The 14,715-nt window shown below is 41.2% G+C and overlaps 1 protein-coding gene across 1 annotated transcript in view; it reads right to left on the bottom strand.

The window, feature by feature from the left end:
- GPAM (glycerol-3-phosphate acyltransferase, mitochondrial) overlaps window positions 1–14,715 on the bottom strand; it is a 45,295-nt gene that overhangs the window by 25,217 nt on the left and 5,363 nt on the right. The window contains exons 4-7 of the mRNA XM_075215700.1: window positions 14,559–14,632; window positions 3,872–3,985; window positions 1,764–1,904; window positions 167–266 (exon numbers count right to left, since the gene is read on the bottom strand). Of these exons, the coding sequence (XP_075071801.1) occupies window positions 167–266; window positions 1,764–1,904; window positions 3,872–3,985; window positions 14,559–14,632 (429 nt within the window). The remainder of the gene's footprint in view (window positions 1–166; window positions 267–1,763; window positions 1,905–3,871; window positions 3,986–14,558; window positions 14,633–14,715) is intronic.

Below are 14,715 nucleotides of genomic sequence, written 5' to 3'. Positions count from 1 at the left end.
ACAGCTGCCGACAGACCCGCACACACAGCTGCCGACAGACCCGCGCGCACACAGCTGCCGACAGACCCGCGCGCACACAGCTGCCGACAGACCCGCGCGCACACAGCTGCCGACAGACCCGCGCGCACACAGCTGCAAAACAAAGCGATCACCAATTCACAGATACCTCCGTGGCAGCTTTCTTAACCATCTCCAGCTGACCCTTGTGGATTTGAACATTCCAGAAGAAGCCATTGAAGAGTTTCAGAAGAACCCAACCAGTCAATCTGCAGAATAAAATAATACAATTATATAATCATAATAGAAAGCAAGAACTACTAGACTGCTAAACTTCAAGCATCAAGACACACAGTCACTTCACATCAGTAATTACTGACTAAGCCTTATGTGCCACTTCTATCCCCACTGGAGATGTTATTAAGTCAGCGAGATATGAAGCTTGAGGGATTTTTTACATTATAAATAAAATACAGGATCTAAATCTGCCTGTAATCAATGATTGGAAACCTGACTGCAATTAAACATCATTAAGTATTTAAAAAAACATTCCATTATCTATTCCAGGGAGTCCATAATCTGCACAATGTTGCAATATTATTGAATCAATAAATAAAAATTATAAAAAAAGCCACACTGAGATTTTGTGTAGTAAACTCATAGCCACCAATCAGCAATAGGAATAAATAAAAGAAGGTTTTAGCAACCAAAAGAAGTTTATTCCTACGGGGGGGGGGAAGGGGGGCTCTAGGGCTGAAATATTTAAAACATGTATTTTATTGATATGCATTAAAAACAAAACCATATTCTTGAAATATTTAAAAAACTAAATGTGATTTGCGAAAATGCTGTGAAATAAAATCTTAAAAAATGAACTGTTGTACTCTACTTGTTTATAAACAGTATTTAATTTTGCACGTCTTAATAATTTCTTATTTATATCAAGTTACTGACATCACAATATATGTGGATATAGTTTATATAATCAGATTATTAGTATTCACCCATTTTTGTACTCAAAGCGGATAATAAAATACAGCGTTTAATTATTTCATCCCTATAGTGCCCCCTATAGGAATACACTTTATTTTGATTGATAAATGATACTATTGTATTTGGGGGTGCAGTACTTATAGGTTATGTTACCAGTTGGCGATTTATGATAATACTTATTACAGGACAGCTGATAATCTGTAAAAAAGGTTCTAAACCTCATCCTATACTAAGTAAAGCCGGGTACACACTACAGAATTTTCCACCAACTTTTTATGCCGAGCGATTTTACATGCGATCGATGTTCCGATCGCTCGGTCCATGGACTGCATACACACTAGCCTTGTTTAGGGCGATAAAGGGAAGAGCGGACGTCCCTTTAGCGACTTTCTACAGCCATGTTGTCGTGAGCAATGACTGTAATTTCGTACTCACTGTTGTGGATCGGTCGGAAGTTTATACACACTACACAACGGAAACGAGATTGGAACGAAAATATTAAACGTTACGACCAACCAAATGAGGCGACAATCGTCCATTTGGGCAGACTTTTGACCATCGTGTCACTGCACACACTGACCCGACTTTTGAACGAGCGGTCGTATGTCGGCTGATTTAGCCGATTATTGGATGAAAACTGTGTAGTGTGTACCCAGCTTAAGAGATGCTACAAAGTTTCTCTATCCACACCCTACTATAACCAGACAACACATCCTGAGCGGTATATGTTTGTGGAGACAAAGAGATACTCCTCCATGTGCCTCATCGCCTACCTGATCATTGCGGGGGAGATGCAGGCCACCATTTCCTGCAGAACTTTCTTGGCTTTTCTCCTAATTTTGTTGGTAGATTTGGGGTCAGCCGTTCCCGTCGTACTGCTTTCAGAAGCCACGTCTTCAATGGCTTTCATTACCCTGGCAGGAAGAAAAAAATCACTCTCATAAACCTGGAATAAGAATCGTAGACCTAACTATAATGTAACGAGAGAGAGGACGAGCTCAGCCGGTCGCTCCACCGACGGATGAGGGGACAAGTGTGAAAGTAGAATTGTTTCTCCTGGAAACAAAACCTTTGTACGTTTTTAAAGTGTCTCCAATTTACCGTTTCCAAAAGTGTAATTTGCAGATTTAAAACCTCTCTGGAGAACATTGCTTTGTATGAATATGGGGCCTGATTCATCAAGAGACGCATAGTGAGGGCAATGTGTGTTTGTTTTAAAATGCATGTAATTCGGGAATACGCACGCCCATGGTCAACAAGGAGAGGATGTGAAGATACGTCTGGTGATGAATACGGGTCTAGGTCCGCTCTGCTTGAACAGACAACACATATGTAGAATATAAAGTCAAAAAATAACACAGAGAAAAAAAAATTATTAATGTCACCCGTTATGTATAGGAATTAATGACAAAACATTAAAAAAATTTAATGTCACCATCTGGGTAAAGCACAATCTCAAAGGGCTTCAAATCATTCTCCCGAGTGGCTTATTTAGACTTTTGGAGTCTTACATACAATAAAAAGTAAGAAACAATACAAACATGAACTCAGGTGTAGATGGTAAGCTCTTTGGAGCAAAGAAACCCCTTTCAATTCCTGTTCTAAATGTCAGATCACGACTTTATTCAATTTATTTTTTAATAATTTTATATAAAAAAAAAATATTTACTGGTAAGTATAGTACAGACAGTGGACAGAAGAAAAAAAAACATGGGTACAGAAGGGACAGCAAGCAAGGGCTTCCTAAAAGTGTGGCTTCTGCAATAAGTAAATGACCAGTATGCCACATCGACCATGGTCATATATTAAAAAATGCTGCACTATACTGGCTGCCTATAATGATGGCTGCAAGAGGCGACCGTGAAAGAGGGACGATTGTTGGAGAACATTTAGTTGGAACTTCAGTGACCAACACAGCTCAACTTGCTGATATTTCATTAGTAACGATGTCTAAAGTGATGTCTGGATGGAACGCAGAGGTAAAATCATCAATCGACAATAGTGAGTAGAAACAAATACTCCAGAAATGTGCAAAGCAAAACAAGCAGCTAAACGAGCAACAGCAGCTCAACTGACTGCGAATTTCAACCAGTGGAGCGAGCAGCCAGTTTCATGGAAATCGGTACGATGATAACACCACAGAGCAGGATAAACCGCCCATCACACCTGGCAAATTCACGTTTATGAGTTCAGTTGTGCAAATAGCACAGGCAATGAACTACCGAGCCGTTGAGAAAGTTGATATGGTCAGATGAACCATCCTTCACCATGTTATCAACCAACAGACGAGAGTCAACCTGAAGAACCCTACAGCCGCGAAGGCTGGTTTCCAAGGGTTCCGGTGGTTCTACAATGTTTTGGGGTCTATTTCCCTGGTATGGTTTGTGTGCAGTCATTGCCTTAGAAGGCAAGGTCAATCTTAATCACTTCCTAATGGTTCGGATGATCTCCACATCGTCATATCTTTACCGACAGGAGAGGTGTTTTCCAGGAGGACAATGCACCCATCCATAAAGACTATTAGTGATCACCCAATGGTTTGAGGAGCATGACACTGCTATTATCCATATGTCATAGAACCATTCAGTCGCCCAATCGAGTATTAATAGGATATGCTGAAAAGATATCGGAGACAGTGTTTACCCATCAACATCACCCAGGTATCAGATGAGGGTGCACAGATCCAGACATCGGTAGACTCAAGGGTAACCCACATACAAACCCTATTAAGTCACTATTGATTGGCGTTTCCACTTCTGTCCATTACCTATATATGTTTATGTTGGTCCTCGCTCTATTCTGCAAACAATTGGTCAAAACAAGATTATTAATGATTAACACAATATCCCCTTTTCCAGATATTGGTTTCCCTTGTCCTTACCTGCTCTGGTTCAGAACGGTCTCTGCCATGTTACTGCAAAACATGCTCTTATCGACGTCCCGCTCCTGTACAAACAGCACGTAGCAGAGGCGACGAGCCAGCCAGCCGCGGTGCCTGGAAGAGAGAACGCCACGACCTGGTAAGATACAGATCTGACACCGTGTTGTTATCTGTACAGAACCATCAATAGTAAACATCAAAATACAGGAGAAACATCACCGCACAACTACCGGCTGCTATAAGACACTTTAACTAGTAGCTGCTGTTATTGGGTAAAGACAACACAATTATGTAACTTGCTCAATTATGAGTAATTAAACTGCAATGTACAAGGCAACTGATTAATTCATTTAATTAAAAATGAATTCTAAAAAATGAATTTATACACATTTATGAACCCCTGTTTTTTTTAATACAGGTTGGATAACCATGCCCTTGGGTTTGTTAAAAGTGCAATAGCAATAAAATATGTTAATACAGATACACTTATTAATATTTTTAGCCTTTTAGAAACTGAGGGCTCGTCCGTATTACTGGAGAAACACTGTAGCACAGAATTAATGTATCCTCACGAACCGCAGTCTTGTTCACAGCTCAGAGGCTGCCGGGAGACAATGTCAGCAACAGTCTGCGTGGACTGTAGAGGTAGCGCCACATAGAGGTACATGGACCGTTAGGTCACACTTACTTTTGTAAGTTTCTCATTGAGTTCCAGAACATTTTTTTTCATTGTATACTGTCTATTAGACACAATATAAAGATAGACACAATGTTACCATCTCTCTCATTATCTCCCGCCTTGACTACTACAACCTCCTGCTAGCTGGGATTCCCGACACCCATATATCCACACGTCAATCCATCCTAAATGCTGCTGCAAGACTGATCTTCCTCTCTCACTGCTCATCTGCTGCACCACTTTGTAAATCCCTACACTGGCTCCCTGTGTCCTCCAGAATCAAATTCAAATTACTCACCTTTATCTACAAAGCCCTCAACAACAACACCCCTACATACATCTCAAATCTCATATCACAATAATCTCCCTCCCGCCCTCTTAGATCTACCTCTGACTTGCGCTTTGTCTCGTCTCTGGTAACCACCTCTCACTCCCGCCTACAAGACTTCTCCAGTGCTGCTCCCCACTTCTGGAATTCCCTACCACTCCCAATCAGACTTTCCCACAAACTTCAAATCTTTAGACGCTCTCTGAACACCCATCTCTTTATTAGAGCTTACTCTGCTCCCACCTATACTACCCACACTAATACACCCACACAAATATCCTAATCTTCACTCTGAGCCACACTCGCTCCTCTTGTTTCAGCTGTGCCCTCTTCCAATTAGACTGTAAGCTCTCTCATGAAGTCCTTGCTTCACTTTATTTTCACACCTGCATTTATTTTGTCTACTTTTTATGTCCCCGTTTTAGGTACGTCCTGTGTTCCCCACTAGCCGGCGCTGCGGAGCTCTGTGGCACCTTGCAAATCAACGATAATAATATAATGTTCAAAGGTTGGACAATGAGCAGGTGGCTGTTCTTCCACTGTTACTGCCGTACATTGCTACGTTAGAATTTTAATTCCAAATACTTTTCTATGTTGGTATATTGTAGACTCTTTGCATATAACAGACACCACAGATTCAGACATATGTTGTGGCTAAATATAGAGGAACCTAGTAGACAGAATTGAAGTAGACACGACACAGGACTTCAGTTACAGATCAGGACACATTTGCATATAGGAAAGTACAGTATTTTATTTTTTGCCCATCTATAAAACGAGATCGGGGGTAAATGTATCAAGTTGAGAGTTTTCCGGCAGGTTTGAAAAACCAATCAGATTCTAGCTATCATTTATTTAGTACATTCTACAAAATGACAGCTAGAATCTGATTGGTTGCTATAGGCAACATCTCCACTTTTCAAACTTGCCGGAACTCTCAGCTTGATACATTTACCCCCAGATGTTAATTTGCAGAGGGAGGGGGAATAAATCTGTAACCACTGTGGCATTGCAAATAAAAGTCATCATCATTTATTTATATAGCGCCACTAATTACGCAGCGCTGTACAGAAAACTCATTCACATCAGTCCCAGGTCCATAGGAGCTTACAGTCTAAATTCCCTAATATACACACACAGACAGAGAGACAGACACAGACTAGGGTCAATTTGATAGCAGCCAATTAACCTACTAGTATGTTTTTGGAGTGTGGGAGGAAACCGGAGCACCCGGAGGAAACCCACACAAACACAGGGAGAACATACAAACATCTCACAGATAAGTCCATTGTCAGGAATTGAACTCATGACCCCAGTGCTGTGAGGCAGAAGTGCTAACCACTGAGCCACCGCGCTGCTCTAGGATAAAACAGTCTATCCTCAGTCCTCTATCTCCTTTTTCTTTACTGCATGGACAAAATAAGCAGTAGGAAAATTAAGTGATAATTGTCCTTTAATGCACACTGTGAACAAAAACACAACTCGTTCAAGAAATCTAATTATATTTACCACCTATTTGTGAGGTTTGCAAGAAGTGTCCTATGGTTGTCAGATTACTACATGTATCTTTCTGCACAATCAAGATTCTTATTGTGAACTGGAGGACCCTATATAATGGCCACAGAAGAGGCTGCAACGTGTACAAGCTGCACTTAAGTGAAGACAGATTTCATAACAAAGGTTACCACCTTGCAGCAAGCACTAAATTGTCAGATAATTATAACGTGAGCCCTTGCCTGGGAAACCTAATATACTGAGCTGATATTAAGCTACACAAAATTGTTCCACTTTACTTAAAGCTTTTACATTGATGTTTGGCCACTTCAAAGACGTTGTAGCATCAGGTTGAACAAGTGGATTACTGCGTTACCCTGTTGGATATATACACAATGTTTACACCCAAATATATGAAGCAATGAAGGAATTGATTGATAAATCAGTTAAAAAAAAAAAAAAAAAATGTAATTGTTACTATGCAGGATGGGCGACCAATAACAAATTTCAAATTACGTCCCAAGTTCACATGCAGTGGACTCTTCCACCATTTAACAATGCAACTAAAACACTTCCCATGTGACCCCACCGACAGGACTACGGTACTAATTATACACATATGGGAAAGGACGTCAGAATCTACAGCTGCAGAAGCCTGAAGATGATTTACAAAATATGAATAAATTATAAAAGAACTGTTAGAATACACACTTCTTGCTGTAGACCCCCCAGTGTATTCACATCTATAAACATTATCTCCTATATAAACAAAGAACGGGGAGATGGAACCACTAAGTTCATAAAAGAAAATGATCTTCGGAATGTCTCCCCAAAGAGATACTAAAGGCAGAATGTTCAACACAGACAGACAACGAGAAATACATTGTAACGACTCTGCGGCTTCCAGACGGGGAGGAAGACAGTCTCCACAGGAATCCTTAACAACGAGTGAAGGAAAAGTAAGGGAGGATAGTAGTTGTGGGAAGCACTCTGTACAATACACTAGATGCCGCTCTTTTATTTCGTTAAAGGAAGGGAAAAAATTAATAAAAAATAGTGGTGCTGTTCATTGTACTCGCAGACAGAAGGGAAGGGTTTGTTGAAGAATACAGGACGTGTAAAAACATAGCTGGGCAAACAATGTCTGGTAGCAGTAACTCTGGACGTGGCTCTGTTGCCAGTACGTGAAGAGCATTTCGAAGCAGAGGCACTTTTCTCGGGACTGTAGATAGGGATCTGTACAATCTGAACTTGCTACTTCCATCCATATTGTGTAAATGTTACCACCATAGGACGGGCCAATGGAGTTGCTGACAAGGTAATTTAGGTTGGAATGTTGGCATTGTTCTTCAGATTCTGCCCAGATCTACATCTGTGTATTAAAGCAGCGGACATGTCGACGACGTTCTGCCTTGCCCAATAGAGGAGCGTTTCTGTTATTTTGTTGCATAAGATCATAAAAAAAAAAAGAGAAAAAGTCTCATTGACATTAATCTAGGACCTGGCAGAAGACTCCAGCGGGTAAAAGTATCAAGCTGAGAATTTTTCGCCAGGTTTGAAAAACCTATTCGATTTTAGCTGTCATTTATTTAGTACTTTCTACAAAATGTAAGCAGGAATCTGATTGGTTGCTATAGGCAACATCTCCACTTTTCAAACCCGCCGGAAAACTCTCAGCTTGATACATTTACCCACAGGTGTGCTCAGTGGTTCCTAAGTCTTGATAGGTCCTGCCCCTGTTATTTGCCCCCAAACCATTCATCTTCCAGGTGACAATTGTTCCCAACCAAAATCACTGCCAGGTCCTCGGTGTCTTTGACTCAGAGGATCTGTTCTCTGGGGTACTGTAAATCATTAATCATAGACCTTATCCAATTTTCATATAAAGTGACCGCATTGCTGTGAACTGCTCCGTTCCTAAGATTTGTTGACCATCAATTGCAACTTCTATTATTGGGGCATATTTGTCAACAAAAATTCCTTGGACAAACTGGACAGTCAGAGTGGAAGTTCCAACAGCTCCTGACCCCAGGACAACCAGCTTGTGCCAAGACTTTGACTTCACCAATCCACACCTTGTAGTCTGCCCACTACTGGATGGGTCCAGGAGCTGCTATTCTCACCCCCCCACCATAGGCAAATTGATGGGTACCCCCCTCCCAGCCTGGGGTACTGTATGCTTGAGGTGGCTGGACCCTGCTCCGGAACCAGCCACTTTGCAGATTGTGTGCAGATCGTTTCTGTCTGCACTGTTCACAGCCATCTCTCCCCAACAAGTATTGAAAGCAGCAAGAACAGGTAGGAGAGAGCAGACAGTTCTGATACACTCAATCAGGACTTTGCCCTGACTGTAGGGACAGTTGGGAGGTATGTCTCGCTTCACACGGCTCTGCTCGAAAAGGGAGAGCTGTGTGCTCCTAACAGTAATACACGCAGCATTGTCCGTGTATATGATGGGGATAGGAAGAGTTGGAAAGCAGCCAAGCACTGTCTAATATTATAGCCACACCCTGAATCATGCTGGCCACGCCCACCGGTGGCGTGGTGTGGAAACCCCTCTCTACAAATCCATCATTTGCCCTTGCCCACCCCGTAAGTTCAATACTCCACACTGGCAAAATATATTCAATTATTCGTCCTCTTAGTGGTAAAGTTTAAACAAAGAACAGTCACAAACTGCCCAGGAGACACCCAGACATAATAGGACATTGCTGTATTCAACCTTTGTTTGGCCAAGTCTCACATTTGAGAATTATGCAGAGACTGCAGATATTTCAGAGACACAGACACACAGGGGTGCTCACACTAAGGTTATTTAGGGGATTTTCTATAAATGGAATGTGAAGAATCTCAAAATGTTCTTAAAATGTCTTTGATGGAACGGTCACACAATTTTGCACCACATGCTACTAAAAAGTATTTGTTTAGCTTTATTCCCCTTCCTGTCCAGAAAATAGAAGTGTAAATAGTCGCCCTCTATTCTCTTGAGACTGGAAATCTTTTTACTTTTGTGAATACATAACAATGATCTATATCCTCACGGATTTTCACCAGTCATCAGGTATAATAGCAAAAGGTTTCAGTTTTACACTTTGCTAATGAACACCATGTGTATATATAACTATGTCATACTTGCCAACTCTCCCGGAATGTCCGGGAGACTCCCGAAATCCGGGTCGGTCTCCCGGACTCCCAGGAAAGCAGGCAAGTCTCCCGCATCCCGCAATTCCCTGGCCAAAATAACGCAATTCACAATGAATCGTGTCATTTTGGCCCTGCCCCATGACAAACCGCCATTTCTGCCGCAGGGGGCGGGACCAAAATGACGTGATTGACCGTGCACCGCCCTCTAGTAACACCCCTCTCCCGGACTGCACTGCCTGAAAGCAGGCAAGTATGAGCTATGTATTTTAAGTGATTTTTTTAGTGGCATTAATTAAAACTAACCGTACTCATCAATATGAAAAAGGTGGAAGTGGCTGAAATAAGGGTGGACGATCCCAAAGTCACACTCCTCCTCTTACACAATATTCCCATTTGATATTTTTGTTTACACATTTTACACTCAAATCTTTACCAATGACTAAGTAAAAACAAATTATTACTCATCTTTACAGAAATAGTGGTCTTGTTAAATTATAATTATCAATGTGATCCCGATTACATGAACAACAGATGCAGAATTATATAATCTGTCATAGTGCCGTCTGCAGCTATTGGGAAAACAAACCACCTCACAGACCACAGGTCAAAACAAACGCTGTAAATCCACCTAACACCTGTGGATGGCTTGTGTGACAGTCCACTGTGCTGTCAATTCATGGGAAAATAGAATTTGATGGCAGATAAGAACCACTTGGCCCATCTAGTCTGCCCATTTATTAGCCCATGGTAACCTCAAACCCTATTTGATTCTTAGCTCTTTGTAAGGATATCCTTATGTCTATCCTAAGCATTTTTAAATTGCTCTACTGTATTACCCTCTACCACCTCTGATGGGCGACTATTCCACTTATCCACTACCCTTTCTGTGAAGTAGTTTTTCCTCACATTTCCTCTGAACCTACTTCCCCCCAGTGTCAGTACATGTCCTCGTGTTCGAATACTTCTCTTCCCCCCAGTGTCAGTGCATGTCCTCGTGTTCTAATACTTCTCTCCCCCCCCAGTGTCAGTACATGTCCTCGTGTTCTAATACTTCTCTTCCCTCCAGTGTCAGTACATGTCCTCGTGTTCTAATACTTCTCTTCCCCCAGTGTCAGTACATGTCCTCATGTTCTAATACTTCTCTTCACCCCAGTGTCAGTACATGTCCTCGTGTTCTAATACTTCTCTTCCCCCAGTGTCAGTACATGTCCTCATGTTCTAATACTTCTCTTCACCCTAGTGTCAGTACATGTCCTCGTGTTCTAATACTTCTCTTCCCCCCAGTGTCAGTGCATGTCCTCGTGTTCTAATACTTCTCTTCCTTTGTAGAATGTTTCCCTCCTGCACCTTGTTATAACCCTGGATATATATGAAAGTTTCTATCATGTCCCTCCGTTCCCTTCTCTGCTCCAAACTATACATATTAAGATCTTTTAGTCTTTCCAGGTAAGTTTTGTGCTGTAGGCCATGCACCATTTTAGTTGTCCTTCTTTGTAGTCTCTAATGTATTTATATCCTTCTGGAGATACGGCCTCCAGAACTGAACACAGTATCTAGATGAGGCCGAACCAATGACCTATACAGTGGTATTATTACTTCTTTCTTTCTGCTACTGATTCCTCTCCCTATACAACCAAGTATCTGACTTGCCTTCCTCATTGCTTTGTTACATTACTGACCTGCCTTTATGTCACCTGAAACAGTGACTCCTAGATCCCTTTCCTCCGCAGTAGTTTCCATTATAGTACCATTAATACGCCAGTTAAGTCTCCGCCTTTCAGTCTCAGCGCCAGGTAAGGCTTCATCTGGACCATATCCCGCTTGCTGATTAATGAACCAGGGCAGAACCCTGAAGCAGCCTTATCCAGTCATCTCCAGGTGAGTGAATGTATAGTAAGACTCCATCAGACAATGAGCTAAACAAGAGCTATAAGACCTATATAGGAACTATAACATTATATCAAGTAATGCAGTAAGATATCCCATCTACTACACATACACTAAACACACCCGTCTCACACATGGGGCATATTGATGGGGTGACCATTACTTGTCAGACGTTTGTCTTGTTACTACCCGACTTCTTATTTATTTTTTACTTCAAGTTACATAAAACTGTAAATGTTAAATACAGAAAATCCAGCTGAAAAAAATGTGATTTTGTAATTATTTGTAAATGAAATAAAATAGCTAAATGCTGTCAGTGTTCTGTACATATATTATAGTATATTCCCAGGGGTGTCGCCACAATGTCAGCCTATTTCACAGTATGAGGAGTCATGTTTGATGTTCCAGAACTATGTACATGTAATAGGTCAGCAATCTATCTTATGCAAACACAGACGTCCTCTCACAGACGTCCTCTCACAGACGTCCTCTCACAGACGGCCACGGACAGTCGTTTCCTCATATATTGACTTTTTTTTAAAAAAAAAAATGTAAAAACCTTCTATACCGTGGTGGGAAACTTTCTTACTACTAATCATCTCACGTCCCCCTGCCCTCTTCCCCAGCTCTACTAAGAGGAGTAATCTCCAGAGGAGAGGCCGGGGGTGTGTAGACCTTCATTCCTCCGTCCTCTGAACAAGCTGGAACAAGAATCCAGGAGGTGTGAAGGAAACATGGAACGATTTGGACCCAAGTTTGCAGCTTCTTGAGGAAGAAGAGGAAATGCAAAAGTAACAGATTTCCCCTATGTGATTATTGTATTACTTGCTAGGTTCTGAAGTATATAAGTCTATTACGTTACCAGTTAAACTTAAAGCAGCAAATCCCACCAGGGAACCAGGTGCCTGGATCTATCACCAAAGCATACCATGTGTTTCAGCCCCAGAGCGGCACCGACGGTTATGTGACCTACTGAGCCGCCGGCCTGGTGACCTCACATGAACTGTTCTATGAACCCCGGGACCGCTGGTAAACACCCTGGGCACCGGCAGGGACAACTCTAAAAAATCTCACAAACCAGAAACACAGGCAGTAAACCTCGATATCACATTTATGGAATTAGAATATGTATTAAAAAGGAAAAAAATATATCCAACAATAAATAAATTTAAAAAAATCCAGGCATTGCAAAAAAACTTGGGAGCTCATAACACTATTCAGACCCAAAACAATGGTGCGGTGAATGCTATGCGGAATTTAGTACAAAAGTTGCTATTTTAGACGGATCTCGGTTTCGAATTCTTTTTTAATTACCGACAGGCAAAAATATGAGCAGTTCTGTCCGTAAATTCTATTGCCCATCAGTAAAAATAGTAATAGTTGTCAGCCATACTGTGGACAGTGTTCCGTCAAGTATAGAGTGGGTCCAATTTGTCTTATAGCTGCAACAGGTGGTCTGCAGAGCCCTCTATTGTGGCCCCCAGCAGACTGCTCCCAACCTAATTAAAACGGGGGCAGCCCCCTTCCCCCCCACGTGAGCTTATCTGCGCTGTGCGGGAGGTCACGCGGTATACCCGTAGGAGGCGGGGATGCCCTGTGCTCTCCCTCCTTCCTTTATGCCGGCCCCTTTGTAGGACGGGGGCCACACATGCAGACCTCCAGCTACTTCACGTTGCTCCTCAATGTCCTACAGTCACATCATTATATTTCTATACAATGGACACGTTGCAAGTGCTCTTTCAATAAAGTACCAATCGTTATTTACTTGGACAGGGTACATACAAAAAGCAAATAGAAGAATAGATCAAATAAATCATTACAAATATGAGGGGGGGGGGGGGACTCTGGCCCACAGAGCTTACAATCTAAGCAATGGTGGAGGTACATAACTGCATGGGAGTGAATCGACAGCAGAATTGGTAGAAGATAACAGTTTATTTTCTTTGCAGAAGGAGAGTAAAGTAATTAACTCCCCGTCTGATATGAAGAGTCAGCTTTTAGTTCAGCAAGTCTAGTACATGGATTTTATTGCTGGTTCCAGTAAAGAGTGTGCGCAAAGGATTCGGTTTTTATTATTTTCATTAAACTAAAACTTATTATCTCTATCTGTAAACAGAATTATTAGTGGTCATATTTTGCTGTATTTTGACTGCTTTCAAATGTCAACTTAACTTGATGTCTTTATTATACATTTTATTTTTAATAATTAACACAGATGTTCCGCGTTTACAAAACAAAGTAATGTCAATATTTGAAAATAACATCACTAAGTAAACAAAATACTTTTGCCCTGAAAGTGGTCGTGAACCCGGCAGGGACTTGTAAAAGGAAAATGACTTCTATGTAACACTCACTTGTCACCGAGTTATAAGTCAACTAAATAACAACACTGATGTATAGGACAAAGTGCTTCCATCTGCCTCCCGAAGATGTATAATACAAAGAAAAATAAAATGCTCATTTGGGATTTAAACAGTGGGTCTATAGTGGGGGGTAGTTCTAAACCAGGGCAAAAACATTACTGGAGATGGGGATCTTTTTATTCCCCTCCTATATGACAAATGCGACTTGGTTTTGGCCACGAAAAGGATCACACATTATTTAATATTTTCTATTAAGTATAAAATCATTAATCTGGGTACTGCAGCTACCTCCTGAAAATAAAGTGGACTGAAATTGCCCGCTGAACACTCAAAACTAAGTTAACAGTTCATGCCAGTTGACAAGATTTTAAGAATTGACTCTCCTTAGCAACATCGGTAACCATTGAGACAAACAGTGGACAAATGGCATCAACAGTGTGTTTCTAAGCTTTCAAAAGGCGATTTCAGGCAAAAGCCATAATTAGGCTTTATTGCAGTAAGGTTTAGTACCAAGCATAATGATTTTAAAGCAAATCACAAAAGAAAGAAAACAATGGTAGATACAGTATATATTTTTTTCAGGACACACTTACTTACTCATTTCAGTTACATAAATACTCCAAAATACACTTTTCCTTTAAACTTCACTAATTCGAACTAATTTGTGCCCATTGCTTTAAAGTTTTTCTAGCTGCGTCCACACGCGCCCGTGCCGAGCTGGATCGGTATAGCATGCGGATATATAACACCCTAAATCTAGATTACTAGCAATAGACACAATGAGGAACGTACCTTGTGTGTGTCTCATTGATGTAGATGACATTGCGGAGTCCTAACGAGGGGATACTGGGATTAAAAAACTTATCCTGTAACAACAGAGAAAATAAATTCACATCATTATATTTCTATACAATGGACACGTTACAAGTGCTCTTTGAATAAAGTACCA

This window comes from Mixophyes fleayi, chromosome 6, assembly GCF_038048845.1.
Source record: "Mixophyes fleayi isolate aMixFle1 chromosome 6, aMixFle1.hap1, whole genome shotgun sequence".
Lineage (NCBI taxonomy): Eukaryota > Metazoa > Chordata > Amphibia > Anura > Limnodynastidae > Mixophyes > Mixophyes fleayi.
The sequence above is the reverse complement of the archived record's forward strand: the minus strand, read 5'-3'. Positions and strand labels throughout refer to the sequence as shown.